Below are 22,008 nucleotides of genomic sequence, written 5' to 3' on the forward strand. Positions count from 1 at the left end.
TTTTGTATTCAGCTGCTTACATTATAGTTTGTTCAGATTTGACTTTCACCCCCTGGCACTATTTTCAGACAAAATAAGAAGTGCTAATAAGGTGGAACTGAAGGGTGATTTAATTTTAACAGGTGTTAGGCTTCTAAAAACTTTTAACAATTCAGCCTCAAGCAGCTACTCTATGCAGTAACATGTGGTTATATCCACGATAATACTCCCTCCAGATAAGCAGACTCAGGGTTTACACTATCTTGGCGTGCTTAAATCTGGCTTCAGACTCTACTGTTTATTTCTGTGTGAGAGTATGCTTCATGGTGCAGAATGTTTGGTCCAGGCTTATGCCGGCTCCTAAACAGGTGCGTGGGTTGGAACAAGATGATCTTTAAGGTTCCTTCCAACCTAAACTATTCTATGCATGTGCATGCCCAAAGTAAATTTATACATGATAAATCAATGATTTGTAAGAAGAAATTTATTCATTTAGTCAGTTTATAAATGTTGCCACAGGTATAAAGCAGACTATCATCGATTAAATAAGTTACTTTGCAACTAGAGCAGTTCGATCAATAAATCAGCAAGCAGTGTTGGTTTTTTTTGGCTTGATGTACAGTCAACACTTGGTTTTAGTGGTTTCCTTTTAAGTTGAGGAGGTTAAAAGTGCAATAGATTGAAACCTGCACTGAATGGGTCTAACTTTCCAGACAAATGATTATAAACCTTACATTTTCCTTTATATATAAAAGTGAATATGCATATAGGGGCACAAATTGCATTTATCACAGACCTAAACATAGAGACAGATCACATTTTTTAAACAGAAGGTTTACTTGAAGAAAATCATTGCCACATCCTGAAAGGTAGCACGTTTGTCCTGGGTTCAAGAGGGAAACCATCTGTGTTTTTTGTACTGCTGAATGAAACCTTTGAGGCTGGAACAGACTCTAAGGCCCAGAGGAGTCTGGGATTTGTGTGTACTCTGACAGATGGCTCTCATGGAAATGCCCTTCCTACTGCCCCTGCAAAGATTAGGGCGATTACAATGAAGTACTAAAAGGGTGGAAGAGAATAAATCCATTTAGAGTGGCAAAGGGAGTTTCCCTGTGAAGAATCGGAGTATTACATCAAGACTCCTTGTGCAAAACCACAGGAAAAAAGTATCACACTAAGCTGACTTGAAAATTATTGTAGATTCACTTGTGCTTTTAAATTTGGGTAGATAATTTAACATTTTTTTATGCATCTGTTCTATAACCAACTCTTCCTGTTTACTTCAAGAGGAGTAAGCCAGGAAAAAAAAAGGAAAGAAAAACACATGGCTTTAAATGAGGGAGAGAATTTTCAAAGTTTGGTGCTTCCAAAGATTCCAGCCCACAGTTTACATTGATTTTTATGTCAAGGGACTAAGGGGGGGTATACTTTTAGGGAAAGACAGATGTAAAAATCCAGCAAATGGCAGATGGTACTGGAAAACTATATTCCAGGGAGACCTTGGACAAAACAGTAGCAGATGACCTCTGGCCCATGCAATGTGCTACTTCTTAAACTCATCCGTCATGCAGCGTGGAGAAAGGTGGGAGCTGGGGTCAAGTGAAAGCTGCCCTTCCTCTCTGAGAGAAGTTTCTCTCCTTCCCTTTGCAACCCACTGCCCTCTAGCTTCTTGGCCCAGTTGGATTAGATGCAGAATCCATGTCTTCACCATGTATTGACACAGAGGGTCTTTCTGCTAAAACACTATGTACTTGTCAAGATTATAGCATTTCTAACTATGCATCCAAGCATACACTTTCAAACATCATCACAACCTTTCTGCACTTATACCTTAAAGTACTAAACAGCTTCTAAAACAGCACTGGTTTTGATCTCCTTTCTAATCCACTCCACACTGGCTGCTTTGTTTTACTAGACTGCAAATTTGGGAAGAAAATAACTTCTCTGACTACAAGTTATAAGCATGGATGTGAGGAACCCCAGTACCTACTACATATGCTTATTTCTCAGACTAGAGACAGATACTCATTAGCAAACTCGAGCTCTTCCTGTGCCTGTCTGTGCCTCACAGCAGGGTGGTAGAAATATGTAGACATCTGAGACAATGTCAGTGAACTTGCCTGACAAAGGATACTCTGGCAGGTGTTATCCAATAAACACTTTATTAGAAAAGGAATAAAATAGGCTTGATTGAAACCAGACCACAAGTTTTTCAATTCGAGGCAAGAAACAAAGACTAGACATAAGGAGGTTAGACTAAACGTAAGGAGAAATTTCTTCATGATGAGGTTCATGAGACTCTAGAACAGGTTGCCCAGGGAAGCTGTGGATGCCCCATCTCTGGAACTGTTCAGGGCCAGGTTGGATGGGGTCTTGGGCAGCCTGGTCCAGTGGGACGTGCCCCTGTCCATGGCAGTGGGGTTGGAATTAGATGATCTTTAAGGTCCCTTCCAACCCAAACCATTCTATGATAAGCAAGGAGGGAAACGATCTGCATGGGTGGGTTTTCAAAGAAGTTGAGGAAGGTAAATACTGCCTCTTCCTGACTTCCCTGGGAATTTCCAGTTTGCTGTGTGGAGCTTAAAAAATCCTACTCACTCTTTATTCTTTGTGTTATCGCAGCACGGCAAGCTCCTTGCTAGTTACTGCCCTACCATGCAATAAGAGCTCATCACTGTGCCCACAAAATTCTGGTCTGTTGCTGGCTCATGAAGGCACAGAGGCTGAGTTGCCCAGCATTGCTCAGCCAATGGCAAGCTATGAGCTGCATCTCTGGCAATTAGCAACACCACATATATGCAGGAAGAGATAAGAACATATCTTCACAAACCTGGAGGTTTTGGTGTGTTTTTTTTTTCTCTTAACTTTGTAAAGGAAAATAAATGTAATTTTCAGTCCTTAAAGTCCTGAAAAATTCAGAAGGTGAGAAATGGTAATAAGTTAATTGATACTGGCTAAAGAAGGCAGAGAATGAGAGTTTAATGAAGCAGCCTTCAACATGCCATATCTTAGGCACTTCCTTCTGTTATTATTGACAAATGTCTAATGTAAAGCTTTGCCTGGTCAACTGTCTGGCCCAGTCAGAGCCCTGATGGCCATCATGTGATGATGGCAGGCTGAGGACTGTGGTTTTCTTACCAGGATATACTCTTGAAAAAAAACAGTTGGTTTTGTGGTTTTTCAACACACACATAATATATAGATAGATGTATTATGAATATTATCACTTCTTATACTCTTTTGGTGGGGTTTTTGCTTTTTGTGAGAAAAATTTTTACTTGAACAATTAAAAAGTTATAATGAGATGCTAAAGAGAACTATATTGTGTTGATCAATGAAGCAAATAAAAATATCTCCTAGTTCACTTATGTGAATGCCTCTGTCTTTAACAGTTGCTCAAAATCTCCATGTAAAGCATTTCTGTGCTGTGTTGCTGAGAGAAGGTGTCAGAGCAAGTGCACTCTGGCCTTCAGCAGAGTACAAGAATATTTTGCAGCTAACTGACAGCTGCCGGGTTTGTGGCGCTGCCTCCTGAGGAGCATACCTGTGCGAACGGCTGTGGGGAAATGAGGGGATTTTGCATCCCATAGTGGATCCTGAGAAATCCCACATTGCCCAGATAGTGGTGGTGATGCACCAGCAGCAGTCATGCAGAGGGTTTGCCATTGTCTTCAACCTCCATCCCTCATTTTTCAGATTCATAGTTCAGCCCATAGAACAAAGTGAAGTGAAGGAGGAAGGTGTGCTAATAGTCCTTGTTTGGTTCCTATTGCTAAGCAGGTTACTGCCTGTTATTCAGGGCAGGATGGTGTCCTCTGCCTGGAACAATCTCTTCCACTACAGGTGATAGTACAAAGAAGATGGAAAAGGGGAAAAGGGGAAAAGGGGAAGGGGAGGGGGAGGGAGTGGGGGAAGGGAAGGGAAGGGAAGGGAAGGGAAGGGAAGGGAAGGGAAGGGAAGGGAAGGGAAGGGAAGGGAAGGGAAGGGAAGGGAAGGGAAGGGAAGGGAAGGGAAGGGAAGGGAAGGGAAGGGAAGGGAAGGGAAGGGAAGGGAAGGGAAGGGAAGGGAAGGGAAGGGAAGGGAAGGGAAGGGAAGGGAAGGGAAGGGAAGGGAAGGGAAGGGAAGGGAAGGGAAGGGAAGGGAAGGGAAGGGAAGGGAAGGGAAGGGAAGGGAAGGGAAGGGAAGGGAAGGGAAGGGAAGGGAAGGGAAGGGAAGGGAAGGGAAGGGAAGGGAAGGGAAGGGAAGGGAAGGGAAGGGAAGGGAAGGGAAGGGAAGGGAAGGGAAGGGAAGGGAAGGGAAGGGAAGGGAAGGGAAGGAAAGGAAAGGAAAGGAAAGGAAAGGAAAGGAAAGGAAAGGAAAGGAAAGGAAAGGAAAGGAAAGGAAAGGAAAGGAAAGGAAAGGAAAGGAAAGGAAAGGAAAGGAAAGGAAAGGAAAGGAAAGGAAAGGAAAGGAAAGGAAAGGAAAGGAGAAAAGGAAAGGATTTACATTGTTTACCCTTATTTTCTCCAACAGTGATCAAGACAGGAAGGCCCAGTGCTGAAATACAAATGAAGAAAATATTATTAAAAGTGTGCTTCCATTGAAAGCACATATAAAATTCCTCATAGTTTCAGTGCCCACATTTCAAGCTTACAACTTTAATACCAAAAAGGTGTGTTAGTTGTTAGCATTTTATCCATTATTCCTACAACATCAATAGATTTCAGCCCAAATGAAGTTTTGGCAGCAAGTTGCTGAATGCTGAGCCCAGCATGGGTACATTACATTTCATTCATTAGAGGCATATAAGCTTTGCTTCACGTGGGATCTGTGTAAATACTTGCACAGATTCTTTATCTGCAGAAGCTTGCTCTTAGCAAGTTAAAAAGCTCATTAATAGGGCAGAAGGAAGATTGTGCTCCTATAATTTCCAGTTCAATTATCATAGAGTGCACAAAATCTTAATTCTACTACAGTCCAAGGCAAAACTCCCACTGGTTTAATGGGGCCAAGATGGCACAAAGTTAATTTCCCAACACAACATAAAATCTGGATACTCTCCCAGAAGAGTGACTTCAATGGAGTCCAGACTTCAGGAGGTGGAAATCTCCATTGTCTCAGAAATGCAAATGGTGTTTCTAAAGAAGCAGCCATTAGAATAAGGTGCATTACCACAATACACAGAAAATGTTCTTTATTAATCAAATAAAGCAATACAGTTATTGTTACGCATGGAGTTCTCACATCACCAGTATGAAGTGGGCAACTTGTCTTCTGAGGGCAATCACACACATACTCACTTTCACCATGACTATTTAGGCTGACAAGGCATTAGGAAACAACTTTTTTAAAATAGTATTATGGTGAAGAGACACCACTTGTGTTATGCAAAGAAAACAATGCCAAGGTAATGTCATAGAGAGGAACATTTGTGAAGATGGTAATCAGTGGTCACTATCTATTTAATTTGCTGTAAAAAAGATTGTTTCAATTCAAGCCATGTCCAACCATAAAGTGCCTCTTTGCCTATAATTTAATCAAATGTCCATTCATTGGTAAGTTTCCTACTTAATAGTGACGAAATATCAGAACACTAATTGCTAGTATTAGAAAATTTTGAAGAGGCAGGTGAGAGCTGCCTGTCTATTATCATGCTCCAGTGAGACCACAGAGGATTTACTTTTGTTTAGCAGAGCCAGGAAATTATTAATATAAAACATGACAGAGTAGGCAGAGAGATCTTCCAGCAAGGAGGTTTTGAAAACAAGTTGAACTGAACCCTCTTTTCATTACATAAACTTTCAACTACCAAAGGTGTGACACGTATTTAAACCAAACACCATGAGTTTCCAGTTGCAAGAAAAACCTCCATGAGGGTCTTGTGGAAAAGTAATAGTGAGATGTTCACTTTCTACAGCCACTGTCACTAATGCTCTTACACATGTGGAAGGAGGACTAGAGACCTTGTGAAAGCAGTGGTGTGGGGCCCTGCTGAAGGTGCTTCAGTGATAGTAAATCCAGTATTTTGCTTACACCTCTGGATGGATTGGTTGCCCAAAGTAAAAGCTACAGATGCATAGACCCTTCTTTCCTCCCATCTCACTCTGCTGCCTCTCCAAGTCCTCCTCTTCAGGACTGGGGTTTTTACCTCTCTGTTAGAGCAGAAAGGAAAGAGATGGTGGTGATAGGAAGGTGTGATGAGGAAAGTGTGGGCACAGTCCAGTCCAGTCCATGTTCCAGTGTTTTCCTAATTATTTATGTCACGTGGAACAGATGGTTTGCATCCATCTAGACCATGTGAGACACCATGCACCTGTCCCTAAAATACATCCAGTCTTGGTTCAGGATCAGATGGAGATAGTGTGCATGGATTGGAGATCAAACCTCTTTTGCTTCCTTTGTCAGGGCCCATACAGAAAATAAAGACCTCACTGCATCTCTCTCCCCTCCACGCACACTTTTTTTTAAGTTATTATTTTTAATGATCTACCACAGACTTCAGAGCCAGGCTTTGTGAACACAAATGCTGAGTAGGCAGGGCTGGCCACCCATTTCTGAGCACCAGAACCTGTTCCCCTCCTCCTCAGGAACAAAGACATTGTTCCGTTGGGGAAAGGGAGATCCCTTCCTTATACAGCGTGGGGAGATCTGGAATAATCGTATCTATGGATAGCTGCTAGAAGTTTTGTAGATAGCCATGCACAGGATTATACGAGACAGACTGAAGAGAAACTTCTTGCTCTGACTTAGATGTGTTAACCTCTGCTAGCAGTAGTAGTTAAAGCCACCAAGCTGATTTCATTTTCAAAAGTCAAAAGCCTGTCTGTGCTCCTGCACAAAGCACTTCTATTGACCAAGAAGGTCAATCTTAATGGAGACTCTCTAAGGGCAGAAATGAATACTGAGGCCTTTGGAGGATTTTGCAAATCCATTTGTCCCTTTCCTAATTCTTTTCTATTCATGTAACACACAAAATTTACAATAGTCTTGCATGGAAATGTAGCACCAGGAAGGTACTGAAGATCCCTTATTTTATATAAAAGGGCTTAATTTTAGCCAGAAGGGGAATGGGGGATTATTTTTTGCTACATAGTTCTTAAAATAATTCTTTTTAGACAAGACACTCTTTTCAGAGAATTAAGAGGCAGTGTGAAAATGGTGCTAAATCATGCTTATTGGCCCTCTACAAGATTTCAGAAGGGCCTAGATAAGAAAATCCAGCTGGCTGCATCCTTGTCATGGCTGGCCTGGTTACAGGCACTTCTTATTTATACCTCAGCAAGGCATAAATAATAATGTTGTGATTGAAAATATTAGTGTTTCCTCTATCTCATAAAATTCGAAATAGGGAATAGTTTCGTGTGGTTATTGATTTCCAGCTGCTTAATTAGCGTTTACAATATTTCTCCTTGAAAATAGCCATGTGCATTTCATTCCCTACTTGCTTGTTTAATTTAATTTAATCAATTTTTACACACCTGTTTCCACTTATTTAAAACAAACATCATCTGCATCATAACAAATATGAAGCAACATTAAAAGTAATTAATCTTTATCCTTGAAATGTTTCTCTTGGAGTGGTGTAATTAAGAGTCCAAGCTACAAAAGTAATCAGATATGAAGTTTATACCTTAAAACACAAAGAGACTCATAACCTACTTTCAAGCACTACAGGCAGACTTGCTTACAGATGCTCAGAAAGGAGAAGTAACAAAAGTAACAAAAACATTTCATAGGTGATTGGGAAAAAAAAACCATTTTCTTTCATTGAAATGTGGTGTTATATTAGTGAATGCTGGGAAGAGACAACTTCAGAGGACAGCAAGCAGGTATTTCTTAAGCCTTACTAAAGAGAGATGGGTATATTCCCTTTCATTTTACCATGGATATTATGCCCAAGCACGTATAACACTAATATTGTATTGCCACAGAATGATACATCCAGCTAAGTTCCTAGACCTCCTACTTACAGGGAAAATCTTAAACAAGACTCAAAACCATAAGGCAATTAAAAAAATACCAAAGACCTTACCACTTCTTTTTCTTTCCATTCAATAAATTCTGAGCTCTTGCTGGTGCCAAGCATCCCATCCAGAAGGCAGGCAGAGCCAAAGCACCAACCACAACCACTGTCTGCCTTCTGCAGCCCTGGGCTGTAGCAGGGCTCTCCCACAACCCCAACAGAGTGGATGGATGGCTTATCCCAGGGGATCTTTAAAAGCCAGATTATAAACCTCCTTTCTCCTCTGGAAAACATAACCACTGAACATGAAGAAGTAACAACAGCCAGAGTTTCACATACATGCTGTTAGCTAATAAATTAATTCAGCAGCATGGGATTAGTGCCTGAGCAGCTCTGTGTCTCTCATAGCCTCTGAGTTTCTCCAACTGCCTTAGACTTTTGGGGTTCTGACCTGGCTTCGCCTGAGGCCTTTATCCTCTTTCCTTGTATGATCTAAAGATAATAATTAATTTATTCCTCCAAAGGGCTTCAGTGACTGGGACAGCAATTTCACCCTGCTGGATCATCGCTTCCCCTGTGGACTCAGACAACAAAAGGAGAAAGCCCTAAAGACGCCAAATTAAGGTATTTTAAAAAATATATATTATTTTATTTTATTTTTTCTTCCAAATTTCCTTTCCTTCTTTCTTTCTTTCAATGTCTGGAAATCCCCAGTGAGCCTGACATAAGTCTCTAACTCATCTGGTTTCTGCAAAAGTGAGCACTGCCAGATGACAGCTCATGCTTCACTGACGATGTTCTGTCATCTATTGGTGCTAACTATGGATCAGTGTCTGTCTCTACAGCCTTTTTAATAGGTACTTTATTATTTTGACACATTTCCTTCCCTCCTGTTAATCTAGGGATTAGCAGTGACATGTCTAAATTCATGCTTAACTATGTTAACATTATCCCTCTTGTATTGAATTTGCTGCATTCTCACACTGCTAGCTGCCTAGCAGTAGACCAACACATCTTCTTGCTTAAATATTCCCCCTGAGACTCTCTGAGATTCTCTTTGTGGACTCTAAAGCTTTACCTGCCAGACTGGCTGCAATACAGAGCACAGAAGTGATTGAATCTGAGAGAATAATATATAAAAAGAAATCAATGTTGTTCCCATAGCAGAAAAAAAAGAATAAAGGAGTAAGGAAGTAGAACTACGAATGAAAGGGGAAAAAATTGTAGCAAAAAATGTAGAAAAAAAATTGTCTACATAGTCATACAGAACATAGGGAGAATCATTTATTCATTTGCCAGTCCTAGCCAGGATCTGCAAACTCATTCTGACCTGATTATCTTCTGGTGTCATCCCTGACTTTTCCTCACCATCGATAGGTATCTGTAATGAGTTCCAGGGGCTGCACTGGGTGAGAAAGTAGTATCTGTGACCTTTCTTGTCTTTCTTGTAGATTCTCAGGAAGGACAGAACACTCTTTCCCAACAGCTGTTCTGGCATACAAGCATGGCCCCTAACACAGGGATCCAGACTCTGATTTTCCTTTTTGCAGCCACTTGCACATTTGACTCTGTGTGCCTCTTTCTGCTCTGTCCTCTTTCTCACTGTTCTTCTCTTTCTTTTTCCTGTCTTCATTCTAGTTCATATCTTTTGTCAGTCCCATGTCTCTTCTTTCTTCCATGGATTTTTTTTTTTCACTTGGATAAAGGGAAGAGACTGCATATTATTCATAACCCTTCCAGTGTCAATAGAGGAATATTTACAGTTGAGTAAAAACTGGGATTTGGCAAGGGTTGAACTGTAAGGAAAGACTCAGAAGATGGAAAAGAGCCTGATGCAGAGCATTTGTTTGCAGGCTCTGATGATTCTGCTGAAAATTTATAAGTCATATTGGCTTTATTCTAGAGTAATTCTGAAAGAAGAAGGCAAAAGCTTCAAGTCTCAGCTCTTTCCAGTAACCTCAGAGAATGACAGCAGAAATGAGTAGCTATAATAAAGCTGATTTTGTAAATTGGAAGGGAAGAGAAAAATGCCTGGAATTCCTAATAACATCAGAAGGAAATGCACAAAGTTGAAAATTCAGAAAATTCTGTTGGCATCCAGCTATTTCTGGGTGGAAAAGACTAAGGGAATGGAGGATCAGCCTGGAGAGAAATGACAAAAGGGGCTGGGACTCTTCAGTTTGGAGGTATTAGGCTCCTTATGCTTATAGAATCAGGAAAGCGGTAAAAAAGGCAAAACCAGACTGCTTTTGCATCCATTCCTGCAGTTCTAGAACTAGAGACTATTCATCAGAAGCAGGAGGTCATGTTAAAACAGATAAAACAAGACAGTTTGCACAGCAAGGAGTGAACATCTGAACTTTGTTTCCATAGATAATAGTTGAAGTTCATGGTAGGAGGGTACAAAAAGGATTAGATATGTTAATGGAGAAGAAGGAATAATAGTCCCTCCAAGTGGGATGTTGATTAGATGATCTCAAGGTCTTGCTCAACTTGTCTTTCTCTGACTCTGTAACATTAACTGATGCTAACGGGGACAGGAAGAAACGTACATTGTAATGTCCCATATCCAACTGTTGTGGTTTCTGGGGACACACAAGGAGAGCAGCCTGCAGAAAAACAGTCAGGCTCTCCCCAAAAAAACATATCTTAGTTTCTCTGTCAAAGATGGAGTCCTGTAACAGGCAGTATGGCCCTGTAGCCCATTTCTTATCTTCTTAATCACTGGGTGCTACATCAAGGACTGGGATAGCATTAAATTGACTGTTCTTAATCCGACTGTGGTCTTTAACCCCTTTACTTGTCCGTGATCCTGAAATGCTTGTTAGTGTCCTTGGGAAGAGCAACAAGTGAATTTATTTCCTCAAGTTGAGTGAGGTCTAAGTCAGCTTACATATTTCACTGAAGGAACTGTATGTATCAGACTAACACCTTTGTGCTACCTTTAAACAGATGAATCTATGCATAAATTAACTTCTCCTTCATCCTTCCTTTGTCTAGTCTTAGGTCTTTCATTTTAGATCCCTTGCTTTCATTATACCTACTTGACTGATGCTCTTCATCCATCTTTCCTGTGTCTGCCCCTTGTTTTCAGATTCTCTTGTCCCATCCACAGCTAAACCATTTCCCCAGTGCTGGCTACAAGCCCCTTCATGTACCTCTTGCCTGGGTGGCAGTCAGCCCATTGTGCTTTGGCAGCAATTGCTTCCTAGTGTGCGTCTGTGAGGATGGACTTGCTGGGCAACAGCTGAATACAACCTGCTGACAACACGAGGCTATTGTGTCAGCTCCTAGAATGAGATTTCTTTGGCACCAGCTGCTCCAAATTTCCCTGTATATCTCATTCAAGCTCCCCTCTGAACCCAGCCGCACACACACACTCTTACTCTTCAATGGGTTAGCTCAGTAGCCCAGCCCTGAGAAAGGCACCTTCTCGCATTTGCCTAGCCTGGTCTGGGATGACTTGGGTGCCCTTGGTTCCACTTCCATGATTGTTAAATGGGACAAGGATGCAAGGAGTTCAGGTTACGCTGTTTCCAACGTGTTCTGCTCTGAAAAGAGCAACCCTAGATCTGGAACAGCTCTCCTGATACAAGAGTAAAATTTTCTCATTATTGCTATTCCTTGTAGATAAAAAATTAAGGGCAGCAGAGCCCTTATGCAGGACATTACAAGAGTGTCACTGATACAATAGATCCTAATTTTAAAGTAATTAGCTTTTTCTCTTTTTTCATAAGTGACTGTAACTATTTCCTACTCCCCATAATTCCTCATTCCATCAGTGTCTTAGAAAAACCTCTGGAAATTCAGGCAACCCTTAGAAATCTAATTCACTGGCAAGACAATATTTAACTACAGACTTTTCTTCCCCCTACCCCTACCTTGTTTCACGGTAGGTCTACAATAGCTTGACTCGAGTTTTCTGTTGGAAAGGAAGCTCTGTTTGTTATAAAAGATGTTAATACAAGAAGTGATTTTCAGTATCAGTGTATCCTATTGTATCTTCACAGACTGGCAGTTGACTTAAAGCAATTTTCCAAAAATTCAAACAGTGACATTGAAATGGAGTGGCATATGGAAATGTCAAGATAGGCATCATACTTTTCTTCACTACCCAGGACCTTCATCCTGCTTCTTTTTGCAACCCTTGGCAGCCTGACAACCTTGACATGTGTGCTTTACCGAAAGTTTTTCTAATAAATACTTACTAAAGCCATTCCTGGAGACAGTTGGCTAAGTAAAGAGCACAGAAGAGCAGGAATATTTTATCTGTCTGTGTATTTGCAGAAGGCTTTTGCAGTTGACAAGGCCAGAGTTTGCCAGTGACATGCAAGAGATACATGCACCAACATCTTTAGGTGAGGCCCCAGGGAGACGTCACACTCCCTTAGGATAAGAGATGAGGGGAAAAAAAACCCTTCTTAGCTCCTGACTTTTGGTCTCTCCTACTTCTTTCCTCCTCACTACTCCTATGACTATCATTAATAGAAAGTCTAATGTCCTAACAGGCTACTTCTGTATTTTAATGGCAGGGAAGGAAAAAAATATCAGGAAAAGGCTGCCAGTGTTCTGCGTTGTTTGTCATACTAATGAATGTTTCCCATATTAAATTTGAATAGCCTCAATGGGATACACCTGTGGCCCTCTTACTAGCTGTGATCTGTGCTAATTGAGTGAGGGATGTGGCCATTTGAAAGACAATGGCAAAGAATTAAATGAAGATGGATTAATTCAAATGCACTTCTCCAGCAAGGTGAGAAGAGTACTGTTTCATATCATTCTAATTCCTGGAAATCTCAGATGTTCTGATTCTGCATTTTCCCATTTGATAGCAAAATTGTCTGTTTGTTCATGCTTCAGCCTCTTTTACCCGTATCCATTTCTACAGGGAAAATCAAAACCTTGTTCCTGGAGCAGAGGGAGTTAAAACAGTCAACAGCCTTATAAAGTGACACCGCAGCTGTTTCTTAAGTAGCAATGGATCTTAATGAAAGTCTGCTCATAAAATTATTATTGCTGCAGCAAGTAGAGGTCCCAACTGATATTAGGCCCCTATTGTGCTAGGCGCCGTATGAACGCATTAGGAGAGAATAACTTCTCTGTGAGGAATTTAAAACCTCATTAGATAAGACAGAAAGAAGCTGTGCCAGGAATAAGAGTCCCCATGGGGTAAAGAAAAAGGCCCTGGTCACAGAGAAAACACATGGTAAAGCCCGGAATAAGACCCCAAGTTCTTGCAACATGGATTCACTGGCAGACCTAGAGGAGAAAGTAATTTGTATCTAGCAGGTTAGGACCAGTTTATTCCTATTGCGTGAGACCAAAATTTTAATCTTTTTTTTTTCAAACACAAATTCCAGTCCTGCTCAGGGAAAGCCATAGTCCTGACCCGGGCCACCTCATCACTGGAATGCAATATGGAGATTGTATAGATTTGGGCTGTGCATCCAGCAGGAGGCCAGTGCCACCCTGAAAGCCACTATGCCCATGTTATTTGGCTGTCACAACTCTTCTCCTGAGCCCTGCCTTCTTTTAAGCCAGTGTCAAACCTTCTTTGTACTTGAAGTTGGGAGGGGCTGAATTCCCAGTATACTACTTCTCTTGGAGTCTGTTGGTAGCATCGACAATTAGGCAAACTGATGAATTAACATGCCAGAGATGCTCTGATGTTTATTCATGTGCTGCTCTCGAGGGTTTATTGAATTGATGCCTGGTAAAGCAACTAATGGGAGCCCTTGGCAGGGTACCTTAGATGGATTTCCTTATTATCTCTCTAGATTTTATACTCTCTAGCAAAATCAATATTCAAGCTGGTGCACAATGCAGCCTCTTAGCTTCAGGGTTTAAAGATTTATGGGGCATAAGGGAAAACCAATGAAGGCAAAAGACAATATCAAAAGTAAAAGCCAAGTGACACAAATTGCTGCTGAACTAGGTTGGGCAAAAACAATCATTAGGTTTTGAATTTTCTATCTTTGCTAGGGAACCATTTTTTAATTGGTTTCCCGTTGCTGCCCTGCCCTGGTCTTTCCTCGATCCTGCTTTGGTGAGGCTGCACATTGCTCTGTGATAAGAGCAAAAAAAGTGCTGAGCCCTTAAAAGAATTTCAGGTTGCAATTTCAGGTTTCTGCAGGCAAGAGCTGCTGAAAGAGCACCGGAGAGCAGAAAGAAAAAGCATGAGGCATTCCTACACCTTATTTACCTTACTCTGTTCCATAGCAGGTCTGATGTACATTGCATGGACCTTTGTGGGGTCTCAATAGTCCTGTGAAACAATGCCATTTCAGTTTTGTTGAGGTGGAACACAAAAGCAAACAGCCTTTTGTTCAAATACAAGGCCAGTTTTCTTCAGATTTCAAGCCTGCAAACTGCCTAGCGCTAATACTTTTGACAATTAATCTAGCCTTTCTCTGAAATATGAAACATTGCCTTGTGAAGCTGCAAGCTAATTTGTATGGTTCTAGGTAACTAGAGCAACCATGATACTCAATCACATATGTTATTATTTTCATTAATTCTGTGGAGTTATCATTAAGATTTCCCACCATATTTGCTTGTGACTGCCCTAAAGGGAAACAAATGATAGAGTATAAAATGTTGGTAACACTATGAAGGTAAGTGGCTGCACAGCTAGATCCCATGCTCACCAGAGCCACTCCTGGACTTTCCTGATCACAAAATTACTGTGTGTTTTCTTTTCACCCCCATCTTCAACAGTAGCATTATGAGGCTTAGTCCACCCATCCTCGTAACATGCTTGGAAGAGTTAAGAAGTGAAATATTACTCGTTTTGCCTTCGGGTAAGTTAGAAGATTTTTCCCATTCCCTTCGCTCAGTATGTTTTTTATTGCTAGAAGGTTACAGCTTAACTGTTGAAACATTGAAAGCTTGAAAGGGTATCTAGCTATAAATGCAAACAAGTTAATGATAACAATATCTGTGGGTGCCTAAGTGTTGCGTGTGGGGCAACACTGTCCCATCCATTTCATGGCTGCATGAAATGATTTTATAATTAAATTGAAATGTAGAGCTGGACTGCACATACCAATCTAGACAAGATGGAAATCAGAAAGTTTTGTTAGCAGGAGTAAGATTCAGTCTTGATCAAGAATATAAATGGTAGTATTCAAACGGCACCAGAGGTCCTACATGATCCCTCTAATCAAGACTAGGTGCCATCTGCCAATAACGTCTTCTGTACGTGTGAGTAGCCAGACTGCAGTTGCAGCATCACATACCTACAGAGCTTTTATGCATCATGCTGCAGTGGCACTTGCAAAAATCTTGTTTCAGGGGAAGAATCACAGCCTTGGTGTGGCTGAGTTAAGGAATCTTCTTAGTTGTCCTCTCTCGCAGGAGATCTTCAGCGCTGGCATCATTATTTATGGTTCATCAGGCTCTCCATTTGCCTTCCTCCCCAGACTGAGGTGCAACAGCTGTAAGTTCACAAGCCAGTGGAGGGAGAAAACACTAAGCCAAATTTACTGCTTATTCCACCAAAACTTAGGTGAAGGATGCTTCGGTCTTGTTTGCATGCTGCCTAAAGATACTGTCACAATCAGAAATCTTAAACACTTCATAGTGTGGAAGTGGTGTACAAATCCCATGCGGAGTCTCAAGAAAGGGGCAAATTTCAACCAGTAAAATGCATGGCCCAGCAGGCTATGGAGGATCTCGTCAGTTCCTATGCTATGTACCTCACTCCCCCAATCATTTTATTACCCTGAACATCTGTGAAAATGTGGAGGTACAGGGAGCCTGGAGGCTGCTCAGCATGTTTGATTCCATTTTCTCCTTAAACATGTGCAAATGCTACCTCTATTTGCACCTTTGCAGAGCAGTGATTTGCAACACCAGAGCCTAAATGACACCTAAGATCCCTCTAGAGCATTAAACAATCAAGCCAGTAGGACATCTCACAGTCTGTGAAGTGCTAAATTGAAAGCAGTAGTATAAACTGCTCCAAAAATGAACTAGTTGAATTTCTTTGCTATGATCCAAAGCTGAAAGGTCTTTTCTCATGGCTTTGTTTGCAAACTCCCCAGAAAACTGAACCAGGATTCTGATCCAAGGTTTATAACGTAGAAAATCTTGTGTTTCTAATCTCATTTTGGTTTTAATTGGATTTATGTGAAGCAAATATGAAAAGGATGAAGGCATCCAGGAGACTATCCACAGTAATAGGCAGAATGCGTATTTAACATATTATACACTGTCAGTAAGCTTCTGATTTGATAATGGTAGTAGTACAAGACTAATAAAATTAATCAGAGGCAAGTTAGTAGAAAGTTAAAAGCTAGAAAGTAGCTAAGATTACACAAGGTAGTTTAGGCTTGAGGATTAATATTGGTTCAAGGACTGTGTTAAAATAACTGGCTATAAGGAGAATACCTTCTAGTAGTACCTCCTGAGCTGCCTGCAAGTTCTCAAGTTTCTTCTCCAAAATAAGCCCTCTCCTATTCCTTGTAAATTACTTTGCAAAGAACAGCCCTACCCCATGTGATTGCCAATAGGAATGTAGTAAATTTTATAATCACAGATTAGCAAAATGCACAGTACCTCTCTTTGAAAGACCCTTTAAATATGTCTCCTTTTCTGCCCAGCCATCTCATTGCAAATGAAACTGCTGTGATCAGAACATTCCATAGTGCAATGTTGTGTTCGTTTTTGAGATATACCATAATTTTCAGGAAAAAGGACACTATTATTAAAACCAAAATCCATCAGTCTGTTCTCTTTCCGTATTTTTCTTCTGCTGAATCATTACCTAAAGAATTTCAGAAAGGTTTCTTCAACTGGAAAAAAAGGGAAAAAAGTGTTACTTTCCTTGTATGTTGAGAGAATGACCAAGACTAGTCTTAAAAGGAAATGGGAGCAATAGATGACAGAATATGATCTCAAATATTTCAGTACCTTGCTCCTCACTGCCTGTTGTTCCCATTATTTTAACTGTGTGCTAAAGAACCTGAATCTATTTGATAATATCAGTGGTAATATCAACACAAATCAAGAAAGCATTCCCTCCTATGGTGTTTAGATAAAGTTTATGTAAAATTTAACCCTAATTGTTCATTTAAGAGCATGATCAGTCCTTTAAAAAATTGTGGCACATGTTTAGGTAGAAGAGATCATTAAATGATAAGGCAGCTATCTAAGTGATTTTCTAGGCATATTTTATACTTAGAAAGACAGGATAACAATTTTTTAATGGTTACATTGTGACATCAGATCAGCCAGAAATGTTTACTTCGAATTTCTTCCAAAAAAACACCAAACTTTCCAGTTCGGTGCCTTGGCTGCCCCTGTAAAACTGGATAGTTGTCTCTGTAGATTGAAGTCATAAATTACTAATTTCACACAGTGGGAAAGGGTTGAATATACTAATTGGTTAAACAGTTACATTCAAAGTTCAAACAAGCCAGGCAAATACCATCCATGTATTTAAATGTTCTTCTCTCTGAAGCATTTAGATCACTGCCACAGCTTACTGTCAAATATCAAGGCAGGTTCAACCCCAGTTCTACCCATTTTGCCTATGCAGACTGAAAGTGCACTGAAACACAGGCTCTGTCCCTTTGAATGAACACATGGCTTAGCGGAAAAACATTCTGACCTAGGCTGTGGCAATGAGACACACACTGCAGGTCAGCAATGCCTTCTACCTACAAACTTGAGGATGAGACTGAAACACTTCCTTACACTGTGTAAAAATGTTTTTAAGTCCAGTTTTGCTTGGGGAGGTCTGTTTATTTCCTTTCTCCTGGTGGAGAGCTCCTGTGGGTCAGACTCCGCTGAATTTGGTTCAGGTGTTGTCCTGGTAGTAAACTGCATTGGGGTTGGAACTGACCGTAGGGCAGAAAGTGAGCCTGTTGCTGTGGTGCTTTTGCTAGGAGATCTTCGGAGCACCAGTTTTGAGCACCCACTTTGAGGATGCACAGTTTCAGTAGCATCTGTCAATGCTTGTTTATTCTGGGCTTTTCTTTCTCCCTTCCGATCAGAGAGTCCAAGCTCAGAAAACAGATGGGATTGTTCTACTAGTAATTGGTCCAGCTGCTGCAGAGAAAATAGAAGGAAAAGCATATTGCAGTAATAAAAATATAATAAAAAGAATCAAGCAGGATACACAAGAGTATACGAAGCATGCCTACTTGTTCTGCTTGGTCCAAAGAAGACATGCAATATCTGGCAAAGGAGATATTGCTATAAAGAGGAGGAGAAAGGCAGAAAGGACATTTTATACCACAGATAGATTTAATTGCTTAATTGACAAAGTCCAAGTGGACTTCAGTCTGTGACATTCAGTCTTCAATCTTGCAGTCTTGACCCTCTAAACCAAGTTTGTCAGGCAAGAATTAAATACAAGTAACTGATCCCCTGACCAAATTTTCTTTACCTTTCCTTATGAAATGGAGAGCTGTTCCAGAAAACAAACAGACCAGTAATCATTTATCAGTAATTCAGTACACTAACTGCTTATTCTGGAAATCACAGGACCTTTATAAAGCAGAGAAGAGTAAAGTCACTTCTATAAGTATTGGTACTTTTCCTGGGTGGTTTTGCTCAAGCAGCTTAGTCAAAGAGAAAGAGAGTCAACAACTTAAACTGTAAGACTGTTACCAGAAATTCTTTTACTCTTGGCACTGAAAGGTTAAATTGGATGTACGTCGGAGTTAATACTTTGAACTCTGAATAGCAGAACAGACTTTAAACTCTCCCCAAACAACCCAGAGCAGTAGCTCGTGCAACATACCATAAGGATGTCCTCCCTGACCTGGCAGGCTTGATCATTTAGCCAAAATTCCAGCTCTGCAACCTCCTGACGAACAGCTTGCCTTAAGAGTTGCAGGTGTCTGCCTTCCTCCCTGTAGAGACAGCAGTGAAAACATAATCAAGTGAGCAGTCAACACCCTTCTCTTCCTCAGCCCCAGAATAATGCCAGTATCTCCCTCTGTTGCAGCCTTGGTTTTACCCATGATTACAGGATACCCTACAAAATAATTAATAACAGCCTTTGTCTGCTTGTCACTCATTTGTTTGATTATCCCAGTTGTAAGATCAAACAAGATCAAACAAGATTGTAGTTGCAGAGCCACCTTGAGCTTGGGCAGGTTTATCACTTCTAATTTATCACCAGCACAAAGACTGCATGAATGCCCTACTTTCAGGCTACTCTAGTAACTTTTTGTGAACCTGACACTTCTCAGTAGTCCCTGTGAACTTGGGCTGAGTCCACGAAGAGCTAGTTCATTTTTCCCTGTATCATTATGCCATTGATCATGAGCACTAAGTACATGGCCTAAAAGGACTGGTTTGTCAGAGATTGCTCCCACCTCCTTCACTGAACCCACGATTGACCTGGGACACTGAGCTCTATCTGACTGAAATCTGTTCCTGTGATTCTATTGCTATTAAAATATAGTGGTTGTGCACTAAAAGTCTAGTCTGCATCTATGTAGCAATCTTTCCCTTCAATATGCTCATGTTTAAGAGCCTTGAATAGTATGGAAAAAAGCCAGACTTTCCTCTGAGCAAAAATCATATTGCAATATATTTCTCCCCAAGTTGTGGGATGTCCACAGCTGCACCTCACTAACCAGAAGTGTTCTGGTAACATGTGAACATATGGTAACAAGTGACCATACATGTTGTGTATGCCCCTTGGCTGTTGTTGATGCTAGTTTTGGATTTAGATAAGTGTGTTGGGCTGCCATTACCTTCCTTCATCTGGCATTGCACTGGAAAACAGAACCTGCTGTTCAGTCAGGTGTTGTTCAATCTCATCCATCTTCTCCTGGAAGTGCTGGCAGGAGCTCTTCATAGCTTGTATTTCATAGAGGGTACACTACACAGAAAAGTAAGAAGACACCACACTTTACTACTTTTCTTTGAGTCTTCCATGTCTAGTGCGTTTGAAGCTAATAACCTGAATGGCACGGACCCTTCTCTTACACACAACAGGGACTTTGTGAGCAGGTGCTATGAAAGTCCAGATGGCACTTCAAGTGATTTTTCTCTGGGTGCATCACTAGCATCCCGGTCCTCTCCTTTTCTCCTAAAGAATGTAGGATTAAATGTTGGCACTACTTGAGCCAATGAGTATTTTTTGCTACTGAAGAGGAAAAACACTTTGATCAAAGATCTGATGCAATGTGCTAAATTCTGATGTTATTGTGCTCTTGTCAGACATTATATTTGAACAGGAGGAGTTTCTGTAACGCAGGACTAATACAACGGCAGTATACCAGTCACACGGAAAGATCTAAGTTTCTGGTAATATTAAAGGCTTTTCTTTGACTTTTCACACCTTGTTCAGGGAAGTAATGCGGACAGCATCATTCAAATGATTTTGGAGACAATGTTATCTGCCTTCTGAAAGCATGGGCCCCTATTAAGCTGAAATTACTCTGAGTGCCAGATGACGTTTGGCATGTTCCCACCTTGGCAGATTTTGTTGTCTCGAAAACCATGAGAAGACAGTGAAGAAATCTGCACTCCACTGTTGACCACTGTAACTGATATAGAACAAGAGGCATGTTTGCAAAGCATAGAAATGCCCCATCTCTTTGGATTCCTGTAATCATGTCCTTTGATGATCCTTGTATGTTTATGTGCACAAACGCATCCCTCAGACCAAGCAAGGCCTGAATCCTGAGGAAACCATTCCTGCTGGAGAACCAACCTCAGCTAGAGGGTAAAAAATGCTCTCTATGCATTTGAGAGACTCCATTCTCAATCTCCATTTCAATGCAGCTAATGTGCCAAGGACACTCCTGATGACGTAGCTGTAAATTTAAAAAATCTTGCCCCAACAGCTATGGGATTGCACCAATGAGGGCTAATTAGAGACTAAAAGTGGTTTAACGGGACTGGTCCTATGACTGCATTGAAGGTGAGTTCTCCCAACTGTCCACTCCACGTGGAGCACAGCTGGTGCTTTTGATGCTGTCGGTCAGGGAAGGAATTGCAGCCTATGAGGCAGTCAGGTGTGTTATGTGTCCCCCACCTCAAACTTTAATCTTGTTCCTCAGACAGTTTTCTTGTTTCTAAAAGAACCAAGTTTGCGGGGTGCAAGTGAGCAGTTTCCACATAGTAGTAATGATTTCTCCTAGCCGCTGCCAAATCTGAGCAGAGCAAGGAGTTCTAAGCATCAAAAACACATATCCAAATCAGCTGGAAGCTCTCCTGTCATTCAGGTCACTTGAGAGAAGTCAGTGGGCCACAGATAAATTTCTAGTTGCTTCCTCAAGGCTAACAAAAATGTAGAAAGAAGCATGCAAAAGACACAAGAGGCACAAAGTGTGTAGGTTTTGTAAGAAGTTGTGTCAGCCTTTGTGGATGAGGTATGGGCAGCTCCCCTAGCACTGAGTCTTTGGACATATTGTAGAGCACAATTTCACATAGATTTATTCAGACTTCAGCCTCAGAAGGAATATAGAGCGGGGACTGTTCCAGGACTACTGTCGTGCAAGACCTTGTTTAAGGTAAGAGGCGTGCAAACAGGATAAATCTTCTATCAGTTGCTCTGTGGTGGTTGCATTCCCCACACATGCGCTCAGTAAAAGATGCAGAAACTACCTCACCTTCAATGCAAAGAATAAAGTAGGCATGGTTGTATTCTCTGCAGAGTGACTAATATTCAGTTATTTCACTCGCTTATTGCACAGTGACTTGCGTGTGTAGCCACATCCCTAAGAACAGATCTTGGATAACAGTTTGATGCAAAGTCTGTTCCTCCCTCATTTCCTGTCCACACAATAGAGAAGAAAAGTCACCATCCGCCCCCTTAAAAGAGTGATAAAATAGTAGTCAATGCGAGAATGCTTCCTTGTCCACCATAAGGTACTGACTCACTGCCATCTTGTGGCAACAGCAAGATACCTGACAAAAGATATATACATACTGTTCGATGCACTGTTCAAAGACAAGACGTTGTAGATTTATATATTCATTGATGTGGCAACGTAAAGTTCACCAGTTTCTCTATCTGGAACTTTTGTCTAATGATTTTCTTCTCCAATTTGTATAATACTTCATGTTTCATTTTGTTATGAAGAGCAAAGAGCAAAGGAAAAAAAGAAATTCCTACA

The 22,008-nt window shown here is 41.0% G+C and overlaps 1 protein-coding gene across 11 annotated transcripts in view; it reads right to left on the reverse strand.

The window, feature by feature from the left end:
• Positions 1–4,383: 4,383 nt before the first annotated feature.
• Positions 4,384–22,008, reverse strand: part of ITPRID1 (ITPR interacting domain containing 1) — a 155,252-nt gene continuing 137,627 nt past the window's right edge. For 6 of the 11 annotated variants that reach the window (XM_054058118.1, XM_054058117.1, XM_054058124.1 and 3 more), the window contains 3 exons: positions 19,636–19,763; positions 18,672–18,783; positions 16,729–17,974 (listed from right to left, as the gene is read on the reverse strand). In XM_054058118.1, coding sequence (XP_053914093.1) covers positions 17,567–17,974; positions 18,672–18,783; positions 19,636–19,763 — 648 coding nt within the window. In that variant the 3' untranslated portion in view covers positions 16,729–17,566. The other 5 variants (XR_008448447.1, XR_008448448.1, XR_008448449.1 and 2 more) reach the window with 5 other exon arrangements.

Source organism: Cuculus canorus, chromosome 2 (assembly GCF_017976375.1).
Source record: "Cuculus canorus isolate bCucCan1 chromosome 2, bCucCan1.pri, whole genome shotgun sequence".
Classification (NCBI taxonomy): Eukaryota; Metazoa; Chordata; class Aves; order Cuculiformes; family Cuculidae; genus Cuculus; species Cuculus canorus.